General features: G+C 33.1%; 2 protein-coding genes across 3 annotated transcripts; one reads left to right on the top strand and one right to left on the bottom strand.

Moving 5' to 3' along the window:
* The first annotated feature begins 662 nt into the window (after positions 1 to 662).
* On the top strand, positions 663 to 4822 carry LOC113856622 (pentatricopeptide repeat-containing protein At5g27110). 2 transcript variants are annotated; one of them, XM_027488545.1, is made up of 2 exons: positions 663 to 4294; positions 4441 to 4465. In XM_027488545.1, exon 1 carries the CDS (start codon positions 1209 to 1211, stop codon positions 3312 to 3314), a length of 2106 nt encoding a protein of 701 aa, XP_027344346.1. In that variant the 5' UTR covers positions 663 to 1208; the 3' UTR covers positions 3315 to 4294; positions 4441 to 4465. The 2 variants fall into 2 exon arrangements, with proteins under 2 accessions (XP_027344346.1, XP_027344338.1); XM_027488537.1 differs by having other exon boundaries at positions 981 to 3553; positions 4103 to 4822.
* Positions 4823 to 9587: 4765 nt separating this feature from the next.
* Positions 9588 to 21675, bottom strand: LOC113856634 (WD repeat-containing protein 26 homolog). The gene is made up of 5 exons (XM_027488557.1): positions 21325 to 21675; positions 20030 to 20931; positions 14066 to 14167; positions 10142 to 10771; positions 9588 to 9977 (listed from the first exon to the last, which is right to left on the bottom strand). Exons 2-5 carry the CDS (start codon positions 20819 to 20821, stop codon positions 9756 to 9758), a joined length of 1746 nt encoding a protein of 581 aa, XP_027344358.1. The 5' UTR covers positions 20822 to 20931; positions 21325 to 21675; the 3' UTR covers positions 9588 to 9755.
* Positions 21676 to 22529: the final 854 nt, after the last annotated feature.

Here is a 22529-nt window from a genome sequence, read left to right as displayed (position 1 = left end):
TTTTTCTAATATATTATATTTAATTATGTGTATTTTTTTTAATTACTTGGTTACCATCTTCACCTTCCAAAATTATTTTCTTTTTTCTTGTTAATATTTTTTTTACATGTCTATGCATTTTCAGTCCAAACTTACTTTAACAATCTACTCAACTCATCCCTTGCCCAACCCACCACATTCCTAACTTGACTAAAATTTCTGCTAAATTGGCTAATAAATTGGAAGGCATTAGTTTGCATCAATTTTAAGGTTTTGTGCACAAAAATAACCAAATTTGATTGTTGCTCAAACATGAAGATACTTTTCTAAAAACACACAAACTTCAATTAGTAAAGCTTTTAAAAACAAGTTTATGGAGTATATTGGACCAATCCATATGCCCCATAAACTTGACCATATTGGGTATAAAACTGTCTTGTTACTTTTCTTTATTTATCAGCAAATAGCCTTCCAACCCTAACAGAAATAAATAACCTCTTTATTTATAAAATCGTGATGATAAATTCTTTAAAAAATGAAAAGTAATTTTATAAAACTAAATTGAAAAAATAAATAAAAATTTGGCATTTTGGAAAGCTAACCTTAACAATTTTATTAGACAGAAATAACCTCTTAAAAATTTCAGAATTTCAATCGCCGTCCCTAGCAGATTCTTCGTTGCCTTTTCTCCCAAATGCAATCTCCCGAAAACCCTAACAGAGACTGCGTCGTCATTTCGCCGCCGCCGGTACATTTTCGCCGTCACCACCTCACTGCTTAAGGCTGCAACTTAAGTTGAAGCCGGTGGCTTGAAACGTTATGATCACAACCTTTTCAATTGTTACACTTTTAAATGCAGTAACGAAATTTTTGCAGCAGAAACCAAATTAACCGTTTCACAATCTTGCTTTCATATCCAATTATCTGAACCCAATTTGAAAGCTTGAAAATTTCCAACTGAAAACCCCAAATTTTGAAAATGGGGGTGAACCCTTTTTTAGTTACAGTGACATGAATATGACATTGATTAAAGGGTTCTAACTTTCAGCACGTTTTATGCTTTAATGGCACTGCGTGTGTTCTACCCCATTTTTTGTTCCAAGTTCCACCGATTGATTCTGTCACCTTTTGCATTTGTTGATTGCATTTGTGATTTTAGCTATTTGTTTTGTTCCAATGCTTTAGATTGATTATTGCGGTTTCTGTAGTGTCTCTCTAGTTATTGCTGAATGGACACAAGAAAACTACTACCTCTTTTGAGAGCCTGTGTGAATTCCAAGTCACTGAAGCAAGGCAAGCTTGTTCATCAGAAAGTTGTAACTTTTGGCTTGCAAAATGATATTTTCTTGTGCAAGAACCTGATCAGCCTATATATTTCTTGCCACTTGTATGATCATGCAAAGTGTGTTTTCGATACCATGGAAAACCCATGTGAGATATCCTTGTGGAATGGCCTGATGGCTGGTTATACTAAGAATTACATGTATGTGGAAGCCCTAGAGCTTTTTGAGAAATTGTTACATTATCCTTACCTGAATCCTGATAGTTATACTTACCCTAGTGTTCTTAAGGCTTGTGGGGGACTGTGTAGATTTGTCTTGGGAAAAATGATTCATACATGTTTGATAAAAACAGGTTTAATGATGGACATTGTAGTTGGAAGCTCACTTGTGGGTATGTATGCTAAGTGCAATGCATTTGAGTATGCTATACAGATGTTCAATGAAATGCCTGAAAAGGATGTGGCATGCTGGAATACAGTGATTTCTTGTTATTACCAAAGCGGAAAGTTCAAAGAGGCCCTACAATATTTTGGTGTAATGAGAAGATCTGGATTTGAACCTGATTCAGTTACAATCACGACTGCTATTTCCTCTTGTGCTAGACTTTTGGATTTGGACAGGGGAACGGAAATTCATAAGGAATTAATTAATAGAGGGTTTCTGCTGGATAGTTTCGTTAGCTCTTCTCTTGTTGACATGTACGGAAAATGTGGTCACTTAGAAATGGCCATAGAGGTTTTTGAGCAAATACCTAAAAAGACAGTTGTTGCTTGGAATTCCATGATCTCAGGATATGGTTTGAAAGGTGACAGCATTTCATGCATTCAACTTTTTAAGAGGATGCACAATGAGGGGGTCAAGCCAACTTTTATTACTTTAAGCAGTTTAATAATGGTTTGTTCACGGTCAGCCCGAGTACTAGAGGGGAAGTTTGTACATGGATATATAATACGGAACAGAATACAGTCTGATGTTTATATTAATTGCTCACTCATGGATCTATACTTCAAATGTGGAAAGGTAGCATTAGCTGAAAACATCTTTAAATTAATACCGAAGCCCAAGGTAGTTTCTTGGAATGTTATGATATCTGGGTATGTGGCTGAAGGGAAATGTTTTGAAGCCCTTAGCCTCTTTAGTGAAATGAGAAAATCATATGTTGAACCGGATGCTGTTACTTTTACCAGTGTTTTAGCAGCTTGTTCACAACTAGCAGCACTGGAAAAAGGCAAAGAGATTCACAATCTGATTATTGAGCGAAATTTGGATAGTACTGAGGTGGTTATGGGAGCTCTCCTTGATATGTATTCTAAGTGTGGTGCTGTATACAAAGCATTTGATGTTTTCAAATGTTTGCCAGAAAGAGATCTTGTGTCCTGGACCTCCATGATTACTGCTTACGGGTCTCATGGTCTTGCCCACAAAGCTTTGGAGCTTTTTGCTGAAATGCTGCAGTCCAATGTGAAACCTGATAGAGTTACTTTTCTTGCCATATTATCTGCTTGTGGTCATTCTGGGTTGGTTGATGATGGGTGCTATTTCTTCAACCAAATGATCAATGTTTATGGCATTATACCTAGAGTTGAACATTATTCATGCTTGATTGACCTTCTTGGACGTGCTGGAAGATTGCATGAAGCGTATGAGATTCTGCAAAGAAACCCTGAAATCAGGGACGATGTTGGATTGCTAAGCACATTATTTTCTGCATGTCGTTTGCACAGAAACATCGATTTGGGGGTTGAAATTGCAAGAATGCTTATTGACAAGGATCCTGATGATCCATCAACCTATATTCTCTTATCAAATATGTATGCTTCTGCACATAAATGGGATGAGGTACGGATGGTGAGATCAAAGATGAAAGAGCTTGGATTAAGGAAGAATCCAGGGTGTAGTTGGATTGAGATTAACCAGAAGATCGAATCTTTCTTTGTTGAAGACAATTCACACTGGGATCTAGAATTGGTTAATAAATACCTTTCACATCTCACTAGTCACATCGAAGATGAGTCTAAACCATTTATGTATCATTTTGATGTTGAAACTTGAAGCACTGGGATTTTAGTTTTCAAATTAGCAATAGAGGATAAGCTTGGGAGATGGACATGATGAGGATCCTAAGACAATGATCCTTCGAGCAAGTAACTGATCTTTAAATTTTTCTGACCAAAATCCAAAATGGACCAGGGAAGAACCCCAAAGGAACTTTGGCTTTCCTTTTCTTGATTGCAGATTTCATCTAGGATTACCAACTCAATGGATTAAGGAAGCTACCATTCATTGCATATGTAAGAAAATGTGCATTATTCATGTGTTCATTCATCAGAATTTTGTTTGTTTAAAGCGTGCGCTCACACACGTCCTAGAAAAAACAGAGAGCCCTTTCTCTGTCTCTCAAATGCCATTTAACTACAGAAAAAAGGTTGAATGTCAAACAACTAAAGTTTGCACAATACATTATATTCTTGAATATAGGAAATTAAATTTGTGGCATATGTAATGATTCTTAATTTCATACTGCTTATTTTTTCTTTACTAATCAATAATCAATAATAGTAATAAATCTATGTCAAGTGCTTATGAATTCAATTCCTGCTCAATACCTTATTCATTTTTTCCCCTATTCTATTAAATGCTTCTGAGAGAAGCTGTTTTAAGTTTAACTTCTGTCATCGTTTTCCTCTTTATCATCCAAATTCAAATTTACTGAAGACAGTTCATCATTTTTGTTCAAAATAGTTCTTCCTCCCTCTCTCTCTCTCTCTCTCTCTCTCTGCATATGACCACAACATAGATCTTACAGACAAGATCGTCGTTCTTCATTTACAATTTTGAAGGAGTGAGAGTGGAAATATGCAAGAGTTTGGTGGTTTGTTGGCAACTGCAATGGTGGACCAAAGGAACAGCTGGAGCTGGGACCTAGCTGGCTTTGAACCCTAGAGGTCGCTGTTGCCAGAGCAAGATGATCAGAAACATATTGCACTGTTGGTGAGGATAAACTCTACCTCACTGTGGAATCAAGGGACAAGGTTAAGGCAATGCATTTCATTTCCACACTTATGTTCTTCATGTGAATCAAGTAACTGAAACTGGATTTTTTATTTTGAGCTCTACTGATGAGAGTTCCATTTCTTATCGCTTACATGTTGGTTTTACATGCGTGTTGAATTTGAAGGTGTCTTTTAGAGAATTTCAGTGACTGTCAATGATGAGGGATTTCTTTGTGAGTTAGTTTTGAATTTGAAGTGAAGTCTGCTTGCTGCAATTGATGAAATTATCTTGGTAATATATAACATTTTTTATACTATATTTTTCAGAATTTCTACTTCTTTCAGGCAATACATTGATATATTGTTTCTTTTCTAGCCCCTTTGTTGTTTGTATATGGTTCATTTCTGCATATGTGATAGAACCTACTTTTAAGTCCTGATATTTCAGTGTATTTCCTGTAGTGTTCCAAGATTGATGCCTATTAAATGAAACAAGACACTAAATTTTTTTTATTGCTGCTACCACTGCCCATGGTTAATTAACTGTTTTATCTTTTGGTCTAGAAATTATCGGAAAGTTAGTTGATGGCCCCATCAACTTTTATTACTTGCAAGAAAATGCTCGAGAGAACCCTTGTTTCTTGGATTTCGATTCTCAACGTGAGAGTCTTAGGTTACATGATGGAATTTTTTTTTTTTTGTATTTTATTTTTTGAGATTATCAGGTTTGAAACGTATCATTCTACATTTTTAGTTGTAATCAATGTATGAAGTTAGGTGATATGTAGCTTTTAGGTGATCAATGTATCACTCTGTTAGGCGACATTGATGTAATCATTCGGATAAAACTTAATGAATAGAAAGTTGCTTGAGCTCTGATTTGTGATTTTGTTTTGCACTCTTTGTTGTATAGTCTTTGATAAGATACAAACATGTTTTGTATCCTAAACGCTGAATGAAAAACATGCATCGACAAGCCGAATGTTGAGTTCAAGTATGTGAAGCATAGCAAAATGTCATTCCAATTCTAAAATATATAAGTTGAGCACATTCCAGTTCTAGAGCGAAATTTTCATAGCTAACTATGATGTACTAAATAGCAAATAGCATATTACATCTCGAAAAAACAATGATTTCATGTAAAATAAAGTTGGTACTAAATCCTTCATTGTGTTTCCCATGGTATCTTTCTTATATAACATTGATTTGTCTAGCATTCTCTTGTCATTAGTTTTGAACTACTACCTCTAATAGTTTGGTCAGGATTAGTATTTGGATTAGAATACAGTAACATCACGAAAGTCTCTTCCAAATCAAACATAGAACTTATCATACCAAAAATGCCCATCATGCAACTTATGATTCTATACACAAGCAGTTATCATTGAGTTCCAAGAAAGAAGTGCCTTCTAAGGCATTTTATTCAATAATACCTCCAAAATGTTTTTGGAAGAGGCATAAAAGATTATGAGGTTGTTACCAATGTAGACATCAGAGCCCAAACTACACTTAACAATCAATATATGTATGCACTTGCTTCCATTTACCAAGTGCAAGCACCCTAACACCAACGCTTGGGGCCAAGTTGTAGGTCATCACGTGATGCCTTGTGAATGCTCCAAATAAGCAAGGGATAAAGAAGATAATGAGGATAAATATGACAAAATGGAGGGTGAAGCGGAGCTAAAAAGAGACTTTTGGGATTAAGGATTTGGAAAGTGTTAAGATTTTTTAAGTTGAGATTTGAAAAAATCACGAGTAATGATAAATATAGTTTATCATGTCAATTGAAACTTATGTCAAATAATATAAGTAAAGTATAGAGAGGATAATGAAACTTAAACTTGTGGAAACTTGTGTTACTTGACTCAAATTTAACGAAAAAAATTAACTTTAATTAAGTTCAAATTTGGAGGTGTTAATACTCGCAGTACATCTTTCTATTTATAAGTTAGATACTTTTAAGAAAAGATAAATTTGTTCTATTGTTAACACTAGTCAAAGTAAGGTGAGAATGAAATAAGAGAGACAAAGAGAATGAAAAAGAATTTTTAAATTTTTTTTTTTAAATTAGAAATGAAATTTCAATTTAAAAAATGTAAAATTTTTGAAAATTTTTTTTTAAGCCAATAAAATTTTATTTAAATTTAACCTCTATTTTTTTTATCATTACAATTAAATTCTTCTATTAGTATCTATTATTCTAACATATAGATTTATATTTCTTAAAATTTTTAAATTGAATTGTTTAACCCATTTTTAGTTCTTTTTTTTATTTGTTGGAAACCAACCAATCAAAACATATATTGATTTATTAGAATAAGATAAAATACTATATTTAATAATTAATATGTTATAATTCACTTATTTTTTTAGAATGAAATATACGTAAATCATGTATATATTTTTTAAGTTTAATTTTTTTTTACTTAGATTATGACACCATTCTCTCTCCCTAAAACTTTATGTTTATGTGTGTATCACTTGAAATAAAATGTTACACCATTCTTTCTTCTTGTGTTATCATTTGGTATATTCCTGGATTTCATTCTATTCATGCATTTTAAAAACATATATTTGATGTTGAGTGTAACACTCTCATATTTTATAAATTAATAATACATATTAAATATTTTAATTTTGGTCTTATATGTATACTTAACTATGTCTTATTTTAAATTAAATAATATTTATTTCATACGCACAAATAAATAAGTATTTAGTTGAGTCATCAAAATATATATTTGATTGTCTATTTAACATAAAATATTTAATATTTTAACCTAACAAAATTTAAATCAAGTAATAGTTATTTTATGTAATAAAATAAAATAAACGTGTATATATAGTAAGTTAAAAATGTTTACAAAACAAGTTTTTATGTTCCAAAAGATTTTTGCCATACATAAAAACACTAAGATATTATTTTATTTTAGATGATTTTGATACATTTAAATTTTTTTAAATATGAACACACCTCCACACATGTGAACTAGACCATGAGAGAAGTCATAAAATTTTAATTTCTCAAACTCAATCAAAGAAAATTTTAATTTAAGCATAGCTTAAATAAATTAATTAGACTTTACTTGTATTTATTTATCTATTTTATCTTATTAGTAACTACTAATTTTTAAAATTTTGTGGGAGATACGTTGAGTTTTTGGGTATTTTAGACTGATTTTGTGTCCAAAAATCTGAATTTGAGATTAGTTCACTAAACCCACTTTAAGCTAATTAGATTTTTGAAAGAAATTCATTAATTTAAGAATTTAGAAGAGGGCAAATGGATGGTTTACAAAGGATGCACTCATCTCCACCCTTGGATCAATTTGAAATGGAGAAATCTCACTATTCCTTACCCCTCTCAAACAAGTGAGGGAGACATCTCACTAACTCTCCCTCACTTCATTTTCATTTTCATTTTCATTTTCATTTTTTCTAACTCCTCATGTAGTCATGTTACGTAACATCATCCTAAACATAAAACTCAAAACCCCATGCGCTTAAACAACTCCATTGAAAATCTAGAACAATCATTCATAAACAACATACACAATCAACCACATTTAATTAAAGAACCAAGCATCTCCACCAACAAGAGGTGAAGATAAATGCAACCTTGGTAAATTATTTATCCATTGTTTGCTAAGTTAAAAATAGAAATAGTGCTATCATTCTATCTTATCTTATTTTAAATATTTGTTGATGGATAGTTTTATCTTGCCGAAAGTTAGAAATTATAAAATTATAACTTTTTTTCTATTACATTCTCACTCATACTTTATACTTTTTTTAATATTTTATAAATAATAATTATTTCAAAAAATATATTTATATTTTTATATAAAAATTATATGAGTATTTTATATAAAAATATTTTTTTCAAAATATATATTTTTTAAGAAAAAATATTTAAAAAACAAGATTTGTAAAATATATTCTAATCATTTAATAAAATATATTTTAAAACTTTTTATAATCTTTTTGTTCTAACTATGATTTCTTTCCTCAAAAAAATCAATTGTAAAAAATTTAAATAAAATTATTATAATTTAATATCAAATTTTAGTATTATATTTCCATAAAAATATTTTAAAACAATATATATATATATATATATATATATATATATATATTGACAAGTAAAAAGTTCAATAAACATTTATTTTTAAAAGTTATATGAATTTTGATAAAAGAGTAATTTTGTATTTAAATGTAATTTATATCTTATTCTATTATTTTTATTTATCTCAAATATTAAGAATAATAATATAATATTTTCTGTTTTACTATTCTAATATATATCAACCATATCACATCTTATATTTATTCTATCTTTCCTTTTTATCATTTTTTTACCATATAATTTTTACCAAATCTAAGATTACATTATATGTAAGAATAAATATTAAAATTATAGTAAGAATATTTTCAAGATACCATAAGATAATTTTTTTAAGATACCATATCAACTTCTCAGGATTAGGAGAGACAACATACTCCAACAAAATTATAAATAGCGAAAATTGAAAATACTTTGCACAATTAGTTAACACCTACGGTTTAATATTTTTAAAAGTTTTTTTTTTTTGACAAAACATGTATTTTTAAAATTATTTATCAAAATGTCAAAAAAAAAATTTACATGTTGACAGTTCTTTCTGGCCATAGGTTCTATTTCAACATTCCCATATACATGATAATTTCTTATACTGTTCTTTTAAGTAAGATTAGAAAGAATTTATGAAAAACTAATTCAAATAATTTATGACTCTAAAAGAAAATTTTTAATATTTTAATACATATTAAGATCACATTTAAATTATAAAATTTTAGATGAAAATCATATACTTAAATACACACTAAATCTTATTACATTTCATGCTTTTAAACATTCCAAAATAATTTCCTATTCCACATCTATCTTAAGTCTACTATTATCCACATTGAAGTTAATTATAATAATTAAAAAATTTATTATATTAAAAGATTAAAATTGTATATTAATCATAATTGAAAAAACAAAAACAAGGTTAGAAAAAACTAACGACACTCTTTTTAACATTCTTAATTATTAAATAAAATTTATTAAAATAATATAAATCTCACTTTATTTCATTCCTAATTTTATATATTTTTCTAATATTTTTGTAATTTTTAATAAATTTTGTTGTTAAAAATAATGTTAAAAAGTGTATTGCCAATATTTTCCGATAAAACATTTGCATGCCAGCCCATGAAAGCAATTTTCCAAAAAATAAAACAACTAACAATAGCCTAGTCATTGAATCTGCTGCTGGAAGTAAAACACACGAGAATCAATTAATAAAACCAAGGACAAAAAGATAAATAAACGCTTAAATGAAACAAGAATTTATTTTGAGATCGATGAGAAGTCACATGCATGTTTGGTATGAATGTCTACTTGTGGTGATAGTGAAGGTATTTACACAATTGCAATGATAAAAGAAAGAAATGAAATGAAAATAGTTTGAGTTCATCTAAGTTCTTCCCCATTGCAGTGATGAATGCCATTGCTGTGTGCATTTGGATACTTTAAATTCAGGCGCTTCAAGCCCCATATCCTAATTGTCCGGTCATCACTGGCAGAGGCTAACATGTGAGGGTTAGCTGGGTTCCAACTCACACAGTTAACAGCACCAGAATGACCAGGCAATGCCTCTATTAGATCCCCTGAGCTTCTGTGCCATATGTAAACCTACAAAGACACATCCATTAAACTCAAATTGGCTTCTGTTGACATTTTTCGCAGTAGTACTAAAAATGATTGCGAAAAATGAAAATCAACCATGTACAACCAGGACAATCTCAAACCAAAAATAAAAATGATGTATTAGTATTCTGGGAATTTGAGATTAATACCTGCGAATCCTCACTTCCACTAGCAATAAAAGATTGCTCGAGTCCCCCAAAGCAAGATCTGATAATAAACCGGGTGCGTTTATGACTCTTGAACTTGCCAATAAGTTTAGGATCACCTTCTATATTCCAAAGATGTATTTCTTGGTTCAAAAGATTAACCAGCAAGAGTGTGCTATCCTTTGACAAAGAGAAGGAAGTTATTGTCTGGTCCTCTTCAATATATCTCTCATCCTTCGCTTCTTTGTTGAACAACAGTATTACATTGTCCTTACAAATACTGAGAATATGTTCCCCATCACTTGTGATTTCCAAATCAGAGATCTTAAGGGTTCTTTGTCCTTTCCAAGACTCCACTTCTTTCCCATCTAACTCCCACATGCAAATGCTCTTGTCACTAAGGCCAGAAAGTATATATTTCCCACTTGGAAACCATGCACAGGAGACCAGGCCAGGACCAGCTTTTTCATAAACTTGCAGGCACTTACCAGTGGAGACATCCCAGCACCTAACAGCCTCCTCCACCCCACATGTGAGGAGCTCTTGGTCATTTGGACTCCATGAAACAGAAGAAACGGCTTTCTGGTGACCAGACAATTTATGCTTGATAGACAGTCCACCATCCACGTCTACCTATCAAAAGAAAAACCAAAAAGCAAAAATGTGAAACCTGATGCCATGACATTAGGTAACATTTCATGTGTGCATGAGAGTACATTGACCAATTTTTACAGAAGCAGGACATATCACAAATGCATGAAGCACCTAAAAACCTAATTCCTATCAGCAGATCACTCGGTCAAGTAATGGCAGAGTCGTCATTAATAAAATAACCCAAAACAGTAATCTATATAGAGGCAGAGCGGAATTAACTTTCAAAGAGCATTCGGCTGGAATAAGGGGGTGCAAAGTTTCACAGCAGAATAATATTTAAATAATTGTTTCAGGTAAAATATTTGGAAATAATTGCTTTATTTGTTCATCCCTCTCTCAAAGCCACATAAAAAATAAAAGAAAAAGATTCATTCTTCAAAATAAGTTGAATCAAACAAGTTCTTTTAGCAAAAATTGCAGCTGTACATTAGCAAATTACATATTTTATAACACCTCTTAAGCTAAGCATGTATCATATGCACCAAGCTTATTACATATATTGAGTAACTCTAAGGGATTTAGAAAAACCAAACTCCTTAAGGAGGCATTGTTTTCATCGCATATGATTAATGCTCAAGAGTCAAGAACACTGTGACCAGGAATGTTATCCTGACATGTATGGTTAGCACTTAATATTTTCAGAAATGCTGATTTTTTTGGAAAGCAACTTCAACTAAGTAATCAACAGCCCTTTTCTGGTCTAATCCGTCCTTTGTGCCTTGGTTCCACCACTTCAAGGGCTGCTTGACTGTGCATCCGTTGCAACGTATATCCTGTTTGACTTAGTGTTTGGTCTATTTAATCTTATTCCTACTTTTGTCTCCAAATTCTTGCATAGGTTTAACTGTGCTGCCATTATTAGGTTGGGCTTGTTTGTAATAAATTGAAAGCTTAATAGCTCCTGCTTGTAGGGGAGTGTTATAATTAAGCAATTTACTGCTATGTTGGTTAACTCGTATTGTAAGTAATAATGTAATTAGTAGAAAGATCTAATTGTATGGGCTGACTACCCACACAGTTTTACCTCAAATCCACTTCTTATTCAACACACACAAAATCGGAAGCAAGGATATACATACAACACCACATGGCCATGACAACACAGAATATTTTAAAAATATAGGACATGAAAAGACTATGATATATTGTATAATAATAATAAATTATAAAATTAATATATTATCATCATAATATGGACACAAGGGACAAGGATATGAAGCAAGATTTCAAAATAGCTACTTTTTCTTCAAAATTTAATACGTCAAAACCAAAACTTGAAAGAACATTTTTGAAGTTACCCTACAGATAAGACTGACCAAGAAAATGATAGAAAAAAGGCAACATCACTAATCAATGGTTCAATGGCATTGAACAAACAGACTCACAAAACAAAATGCTAAACTCTCTATCAGTGACGTTACAGAACTCAAGAGTAAAGTGATGAAAGGGTCGTAGGGGTAAAAGTGAAATAAATTAAGGGCTTTTCTATTTTAGTTAGGCCAGTGCTGCCAGTCAGTGTGTCTGGCCTAGGAGCTGTATCACTGGCATACCACTGTCCACCACCACTAGGCTTGTCTATGGTTCCTAGCATAAGGTTGGAGCATGGTAAGAAATGCTTAAAAAGGACAACAAAAAACAGGAAAAGACATGTATGTACAAGGTGTAGCAAGGAAGATGCTAAAAAATAGGATGAGAGATGTCACAGTTAGCTAGCTATTGGAAAGGGGTCCATCACATGTAGGATTCCTTACATGGAAGTAGAGGTTGGAGTATGAGTTTTGTATTCTATTACTTTCTTGTGGCTGTAAGCTGGGCATAGGTGCTTTGCCTTCTCTGGAGGAGCTAGGCTCTGGATTACATAGGGAAATACTTGTAATATTTCCATTTCAGTAAATAACACATAACATTACCATTCAAATTCTCAGTCTCTAATTGCCACTGAGTATATGCCCAAATGATGATTTGCCAGCGTTACAGCCATGGATGCTGGTGTAACTTCTTTAGAAGTTACTGTAAAATAGTAGGGTGAATGCAAGGCAAAGACAAATCAAAAAGCAACCAAACTTCCAATGAATGATGGAGGAATGGCAACAGATGGAGTACAACTTGTTCCAAGGGTTGTCTGGAGCTAAGGGAGGGTCAGAGTCTGAGAGAATGATTGGAAAACTTAAAACTTAAATGGATTATTCAATGAAGTAGCTAACCTATTGAAGAAGCTATGTAGGAAGATGCCCTTACCATATGCAATCAATTTCCTCAGGTCAGCCTTGAGAACAAGGCTTCAGTTGACAGAGAGAGAAATGTTAGGACCAAGGAGTTTCAAAAACCAATTGAAGCAACATGGGGTGGTAAAACTCAGTCATGAGCCTATTTTGCAAGTATATACTATAGAAGTGGTAGGAAGGAAAATGCTCAAAACTAGTAGGGAGAGCTATCACAGTTAGTTAGCTATGGAAAGGGCTCTTGTCATGTGTAAGGCTCCTTTTAGGAAGGTAGACCTTGGAGGAAAAGTCAGTTTTTTCCTTCTGTTATTTTGTTACAGCTGTAAGCTGGTAGAGGTGCTTTGCATTCATTCTCTGAGGAGCTAGGCTCCCAGATTACAAGGGTTACTTCCTTGTAATATTTCCATTTCAGTCAGTAATATAATTATCCCTTTACCAGTTCAACATCTAAGTTTCTCCCCAAAATGTTTCTAAGACAATTTCAGAGGTGACAAAGGCCCATGAAGATGGAGGAATTCCTCCCCAACCATAAAAATGATTAAATCTCATAATCAACACATTGCCACAAGATTTTATTATCTTTCTACCAGATCCAAAGAAATATACAGTGATCAGTGATCACCATAAAAATCCATGTTTCTCCTTGTCTTTGTTTCCCTTAGATGGAAGTTAACATGTCAACATTGGTAAATCTTTTCCGTGCTGTGCTCTGGCTTTCACTGTACCAGTAGACTACACTCTATCTAACAACCAAAACTCGAACATCTTCTTTGAGATGGTTTACCACCTTTACATGTCATTCAGTCTTAGCGTTTTGCTCTAAACATGAATTATACATTGCTAAAGTAAAGAACGAGGTATGATAGAACTGTACACAATTGAACTTGGATTATGCTGATAGATAATGATATCCATAGCAGTCATAAAAGGAGCAGTGCATGTCATATGCTATTTGTGTATGTTTACATGAATAAAAATTTACAATTGGTCTGTGAAGCAAGGATCTGATGATAAAAATAGAAAAAATGCATGTTTCAATGTTAGATATTACCTCCCAAATGATTGCAGATCGATCCTTTGACGCTGAAGCTAGATATTTCCCATTATGCGAAAATTGTACATACCATACTTCATCATCATGTGCTTCTAATACCTGGCAGAATATTTGCAAGAAAAGAAAATAACATCAGAACATAGATGTATTTCCTGATATAGAAAGTAAATGCACGATGGTCATTATAAAAACAAAGGTTTTGGTTATCTGTTCATCATCAAAAAAAGATTTTGCAACAAATAAAAATACTAGATCAGTACAACAGAACAGGAGAAAGAAACAACACACCACAAGCCAGAAAAGAGGGACTTTAAAGACACTAAAATGCAGCCCAAGTCATATTGAGGTAATGCATAGAGATTACATGCTTTCTTCATTTACTGATAAAAATGCATATGTGGATAATGGTCCAATACTACTTCAGATATGCATAACAACAAATCTTTGTTGCTCTCCAACAAATTTTGGAATCATCTTCAAAATTTGATACCCACAGCTCCAGGATCGGAGCTCTGATTCCAGTTGATAGAACTGGATCAAAATAGAGAAAGTAATAGAGAAAATAGATAAAGAAAAGAGACAAAATATGCATTATTCTCTAGTACAACTTAGGGTATATGAGAGACCTTGTTGTCTCCCAATGCCTAAAGGTCTTAATCCTTTCACAAGTGACGTTGATGATCTCTCCCTCGCTCTGCCTCCCTCTTATTATAAGGGCAATATGCTTTATTTCTTCTACAATCTTAGCCTTCCTAACAACTAACTAATTCAGTCTAATTAACTAGTAAGAGCCCCTAACTAACATATCATAACTAATAAAAATGGGAGTTACCTACCTAACATATATATCCTTGCTTGCTGGAATATAGGCAATATAAACTCCTATTTTCTCTAAGGCCTTTCACGATACATCCCCTAGCACTATATCGAACACTTTCCAAATCAATGAACACCATATATAATCCTTTTCTGTTCCCACGATATCATTCCATCAATCTATTAATAATCCTCTGCCATAGCTTCATACCATAGATGGATCGTGAGCTTAATCTGCTACAATTTTCCCAATTTTGTATATTTCCCTTATTCTTACAAATACAAATTGAAGTGTTTCTACACCACTTGTTCAACATTTTCTTAGACCTCATAATCTTGTTAAACAACTTTGTGATCCAGCCACAGTTATCAATGGCGACCTGTAGTGGTTCTATAGCAGTATCACGGGATGGAGCAGGTATAGGCCACTACAAAAATTGAATAGCCAAGCACTATTAAATAATGGCCGTAGCAACACTAGAGTGAAATTTTACAAAAAGTCATTTTTGCCCTCAAAAAAGTATTGTTTTGGGAGATTTTTTTTGGCAACATTGATAATTCTCTCCCCCTTCGAGAATTTAAAATTCCCAATTGGATATAGTTTCTCTTTCATTTTTATTGTTATTTACTTGTCTATTTTAATTAAAACCTGTGACTTCTTATTTTAAATTATGAATATGTCATGAATTTTAAATATAAAATTTTTAGCATTTATATACACATCATATAAATTATATAATTTGTAAATAAAATTTCTAATAGCAGTCATCCTATTATGTGTTATTTTGCCATAGCACTTTTGGCTCCAGCCACTATACGAGATTGATAACTATAGAGCCAGCTAAATCTTGCTCACCTAGACCTTTCAATAACTAAATAGATATATTAACCAGTTCAAATACTGTCATTATCCATCTTCTTAATGCTTCTTATACCTTGGGCCCTTGAATTCTATGATAGAAGTAATAATTCTGGTCCTCATCTACAGTGTTGAACCTATCTAATGTAGTAAGGTTTTGTGTCCTTTATTAAATGGCTTGTGAGAGTAATTCTTCCATCTTTTCTTGATAACATTTTGTACAAGGACCATATAACATTCTTTTATAACCTTAACTTGATCTTGCATTCTTGCATCCCACCACCAAGATTATTTAACCTTATAGATGCCTGGCTTCTTGATCCCTGACCATCTTGTCCCACATATGCTTAACACTTCCTAGTGCCTCCAAAAACCCTTCATAGAAAGCTCCTTCATTTTTCACCTTTAATTGCCATCACCTGAGCCTTGAAACCTTGTCCTTTACTCTTTACTTTCCTCTTCACTCTTACATTTGTAATTGTTGAAGTCTCACATTGACTATAAATATGGCTAAATGAGAGCTTATAAAGGCCGAAGTAATCATCATCTTACAAGCTAGCTTTTGGGGTTGAGTTAGGCTTAAATTCCAAAGTCAAGAGTAACCAAAATATTTTCTGTTGGGTAATCAAACACTCTGGGTATGACTTTGCAACCCATGCAAAGCTTTCCCTGAATCCTGTGGACAAAAAAATTTGATTTGAGAGCATACCACTTTTGTTTCCTAAAACAAGTGTTGGATGTTGTAATATCCAAAGCTAAGACCTAAGAAAAATCTTTGGATATATTCATCCTTAGCATTTGTTCCCCCCAGGCTAACCCCATGCAAACCCTCATATCCTCTAGATGCATTCCCCCACATGACCATTTAGATCCCCTTTAGCAAAATCTTCTGAATCATATTCCCAAACCTAAACCTTCTATATCCAACAAGAATTTTTCCTTGTGGTGCTCTTCTAATGTACTTACAACAAACTTCAGAATTATGATCTTATCTTCAACCTTTTATCCACATTGTCATTCCAATACTTATTTAAAATTATACTGACCCCATTTCTTGATTTTACCTTGCTGGTGCACCAAATCTAATTACATATAATTCTTTAAAACATTCTAGAAATTCAGACACAACTAGTTGTAAGATCCAACGCACCCAATAATCTACAAGTTATTGTATGGAATACTAGCCTGTTAAAAACACACATCAATCATACTTATGCCCTTCATTCCATATATAGTTTGGTGGAAGGCAGGTACGTCAACATCCAGATAAGAACATGCCTAAAACACTAATGACAGAAAAATTCCACAACAGTCTAAAGGGAAGTGGCACAACTTGCAATTGAAGATGTACCTACACATGGGCAAGACTCCAAAGTTACATGAAACAATTATTTAACATAATATTCAAAGCTCCCTTAATCAAAATAAAGAAATTTATTTTTTCTATTCCATGGCTAAGTTAAAATAACCTTTACTACCCTAAAAAGCATCATATCCTTAATCCATGTCTTAATTATCACATGCATATTTATTCATTTGTTTCTTTATGATTTGAGTATTGATTTAAACAGGAACTTGTTTTGAGTATCAATATTATTCATGCAATATAAGGGTAGTTAAGGTTGAAGAACAAACAGCTAGGAGTAAATGAAAAGAAATACACTTATTTGCATAAGTCATTATGAATTTCAGTACATGATAGGGCAGCCCAGTGCATTGTCCATGCTACAAGCATAAAAGGCTCTAATGTGAGGTGTCGTAGATATAAAAACCATTTATTAGCCTTCACCTAATAGCTTCAGCTTTAGATTGACATTATAGGTCATTAGTTATCTCTTTTGATTCACATTTACATTCACTTATACCTTGGTATTTTAAATAACAAAATGATCTGCTGATACTCACCAAATACCTATCTAGTTATCCTTGCCCGAAACTCCTAGCAACTAAACCCCTTGATTAGATAACCAGTATACAGGTTTTGCTGCTGCTGGACCAAGTTCAGTGAACAAAGAAAAATCATTGAGATTCTGCCATGTAGTTCATCACATTCAAATAACATCATTATAGAAAGCCCCAACATTCCTTAGCTGAAACCCACATATCAAGGGTTCTCCAACTTCTTCCAATATCACATGGATAAAATCATAATACAATCAAGTAATTTCAATGAAGAAAATGGTTGCAATACTTTATGTGTTCTATCCCTTTTATCTTTTCTCCTCCCTGGGTTTGGAACTGGCATTTGAATTTTGAAAGACATAACATCCAAGCTATGTGCAAAATTCACCCTCAAATCCGACTAATGAGGCACAATTCTCATTGTTTTATAGAGAGAAAAGCATTTTAATAAGTAACAACTGGTGAAACGACAGATGCCAAAGCAAAAATACCAAATTCTAGTCCATTTCAACACTTATAAGGATACCAATATATTTTATTTCAACGTTTTAGATATTTTTATGTTTAAATTAGGATATTTGGATCTTTGCTTTGCTCTTCTTATTATACTCTTTTTATAATGTCATTTAACGAGTATTTAAATTGAGTCTGAATAGTCTCTGCCCCTTTAGTGTAAAATTCTTCAGTATGATACCATAATTCATTTTCTAGCTAGGAAGCTAGCACATAATTATTTTTGCATGTGAAATTGTTATAATCATATGTAATACGATATTTTGTACATTTAATGAAAGTTGGAACTAAGAAAATCATTGGCAGATAAGTATCTCAGTTTCAATTTTACAAGGAAGAAATACATATACCATGTATGCAGAAAAAAGGCCAAACTCTCTTAGAAATGGAGAGAGAACTGCATTACTCTAGAACTTTTAGAAGTGTTTCCAAAGTTGAAAAACAAAGGTTTGAAAACTCTCATTTTGATGCTTTCTCAAGAATTTGTTCTTTCTGCTCTTCACTTTTAGGACCTCTTTCCTCTTCTTATGTTTGTTATTCTATAAACATGATTTATGATTAAACATTACATGTAATACCAATAAGAGGAATGTATGCGTCAATGGTTTGTCCATAGACATGATTTATGATACAGTATTATGGTGTTGTTTGATCCACATATAACATACTGAACCCCACCCAGCGAAAAAGGCTTGGTTGTTATGTTTATTCTATCCTTTCTCAAAAAAACTTGTTACTTGTGTAATAATAATAATAATAATAATAATAAATCTAGCTAAACCAGATCTCTATATCTTTAAATTGAACTTGACAAATAGTGGCGTGTCAATGCTGAATCAAGTGGAGATGAAAATAAGCACTAGATATGACAGTAGTAAGCATGGAACTTCCCTGATGACAAATGGGTCTTTTAGCACCAAAGATTCAACCTGAACATCCAAAGTGTATGCATATATCCATGTGTCTGGGGCTAATGAAGTGTTGCCATAGCTTTGAACAATGGGTTCAAGTTGTAGAACAAGTTATGGTAAGAAACTGTTGTGTGATTGTGCCACAAAAAATGCTTAGGAACTATTTCAATTAGGGAAACAGTATAAATATTTACAGATATATAAGTTAACATACACAAAATGGCAACAGGGTATGCCTGTGGAGAAGTGTGGAGGAGTCAAGGTTAAGGTTGAGAGCTGAGACAACAGATGCAGATGACTAGAAAAGCCTTCAAAGGTATAGGTAGACAGCCAGAAAGGATATAAGAGAAGAGTATCAAGAATGAGCAAATATAGGACATAAAATAAGATAGAACGGACAAGAACAATCTCAAAACAAAGTTCAATCTATAAGCAAACCAGGTTAACCAGAACCGGATATGAACGGTATTCAAGTGATTCAACATCAATAAGAGAAACAGAATCCTAGAACTAAAGTAAGCTCCAGCACCCAAAAGCCTATGGATAGAGAAGCTTCACATTTCAAGTACCAATTATGCTAGTACAAAATGACTTTATATCTTTTACGATAAAGACCAGCATCTTTGACAGTAGTGTGAAACTACTATCACCAGAATGTTGTTATTTCATACAAAAATTTTTTTACGTCGATAATGCTTCATCATCTAAAGTTGAGACAAAAGAGAAATAACCCACATGGAGTAAAAATTAATCATAGCCATTTGCAAGATGCAAAATTAAATACTCACAAAAATTAGTAGTACTTTAAAAAGGAACCAGAAAGAGGATGATGCTACCACTACTGACCAACAAGTCAGTAATAAGGATTTCACAGACAATTACAGTGAGGTTAAAGTATAATGGTCAAATATGAAGATTCCCATTTAAACCTCACACCCTTTAGACATATCGTTTTCTAACCTGTAATGTCCTAGAAGGTATCTGAGTTTTTCCACAGTGATGATCTGAATATAACGACATCTCCTTATCGGATGAGTTGTGAAATGGGCAAGCCTCGCGTTGCAAGATAAGGGCTTGTTCAACTAGATGTTCCAATCTATTCTCAGGTATCATCACTGTTGGGGGAAGAAGTTTTTGCAATTCTTCCAGCAATTTTGAACGTGATCTCACCCGTATAATATCTTGCCTAGAAGAACCAACCTGGCTACATGGCAAAACTATGCAGGAAGAAAGTTCACGAATTCTACTACTATCAACACAAAGTGGTGCAATCTCACTTCTCAATGTCTTCAATGCATCCATGAAGTTTTCTCCATCAAGAAGCTCAAAAAACTTCTGCTCCAATATCAAGAACGAGGCTGCCCGGACAACATTGTCATCTGTTAGACCAATTTTATTCAATGTGAGTACGCTTTCATCCCAATGGCCATCAAGTATTTGCTGCATAAACAGATTCACCACAGATGAGTGCAAATGTATGCCAGACTCCTCCTCTAGGCGTTCCCCACTCCTCTTGTAACCAAGAGAATACAATGCCTTCGTGATTATCCTAACAAACTCCTCTCTCTTTATAACCCCTTTCGAACCAATAACTTCGCTGTCCCCTTCAGATGATAGGGGCCGAGCCATCAAGTCAGTTGAAGAGCCTCCAACAGGCCCCGCTGAAGATGAACCGTTAGAGAGACCAACTAGTCCTTTAGAGGATAATTTCATTCGTTTCAAAGCTGGTTCTTCATCCTCCACACCTCCCATGAAAAGTGTACCTCAGCCCATATATAAAAACTTTCCACAAGTGAGCCAATAACCCAGCACTGCAATACTACAGCAATTTTGCCTCTGGAAAGATCGCAAGGGACGAATTTCTGCCCAGAAAAACCACAGAAAAGCAACTACAAATAATCAAATACCATAAGACTCGTCACAAGAACCAGAAATCAAAAAGGCAAAAGCAAATTCATCAAATTGAATCCACGTTTAAACACAATCCAGAACAAACACAAAACACAAGTCATATTTCCCTTCAAAACACACCACTTCCACCAGATTCTAATCCCTAACCAAGAGAACGACACTACTGACGCCGAAAACGACAATGAACTCATAAATTGGGGACAGGAAAATCCACTTTCTGAGGAAACAAACAAGAATTGGAACATGAAACGAAAGATTTAGAAACACGGTAATCGGCGACAGAAATCACAGATCCAGGAACTGCAGAAGCAAAAGAAGAAGGCGGTGACGATCCACCGACTTACCAGAGAAGCATAAGCAGCGATCTGAACTTCGCCGGACCCGATGAGCGATCGCCGGTGAAGCACCGCCGATTCCTCCTTCCACGCTTTTTCTTCTTTCTTCCTTTCTTTTGCTTCGCACCGTTTCTTCTCTTCCTTTCTTTCTCTCTGCAGTTACCAAAGCAGAAGAAAAAAATTGGTGTGTGTGGATATATGTTTATATAGAGCAAATTTTCATCAATTATTCTAATGGTTTTCTCTTTTTCTATATTTTCTCTTTTTCTTTCTTTCTTTGTCTTTGTCTAATCTTAATCTATTAGCTTTGCTGCTCTTCCTCTCACCACATTACCCCTTGCTATTTGCTATTTGCTATTTGCTATTTGCTATTGTGGTTTCCTTTCTTCTTAACTATTTGGGCTTTGTGGTTTGGTATATACTTAGCTTCTTTCCTACTTAATTCAACTGTTTTGCATTTTTTTCCATTTATATTATGAGAAATGAAATACCATTATTCTAATCTGCATTGCATAAATTTCAACCACTCAAGACAATTTGGATATTCATACATAAATGTTGTACCCAAAACAATACACAGATGTATGGGAGAAAATATATGGATATTTAATGTGTATTGATGCATGTATGCATTTTCTTGATTGTAGGTGGTTAGAACTTGGTGTGGTCTATTCCAAGTTGTTTAGCTTGACTACTCTTGATTTTTGTCAAATATTAATAAGAACAATGTTTGTATTTAAGTGGAATTATTGATATGGGTTGAGTAATATGTGAGTTAACTTAATTAAACTCAATAAAATGGTGTTGTTTAATTTACTCAATGGGTGGTTTTAGAATAAAAGAATTATTGTAGTTCATTGAATCTCCACCAATTACCTGTGATACATAAAGTAGAAATTAGAAATATATAGTACTTAGAAATAATTTCTTGTTTTTTTTTCTTTTGGCATAAATTACTTAACCACTTTAAGAGTATTTTGAGAAATATATAGTATTCATATTATTTTTTAATTGTGAGTGAGCATGGGGAAACTTGTATGAAAACAATACTTGTTGAAGAACCTAAAGTGACTTGTAAAATTATGTTATTAAAATCAAACAAATAAATAATGTTTCAAATGCTAACCAGCACATTTAACAAGTTATTATTTTATTACTTCATTCTTTAATTGCATTTTTTTTTTTGCTTAATTAAACTTTTATGGTGCTAAATT

This window comes from Abrus precatorius, unplaced genomic scaffold (assembly GCF_003935025.1).
Source record: "Abrus precatorius isolate BTA unplaced genomic scaffold, Abrus_2018 Scaffold1, whole genome shotgun sequence".
NCBI classification, from domain to species: domain Eukaryota; kingdom Viridiplantae; phylum Streptophyta; class Magnoliopsida; order Fabales; family Fabaceae; genus Abrus; species Abrus precatorius.
Note: the sequence above shows the minus strand (reverse complement) of the source record. Positions and strands in the feature narration are given on the sequence as shown.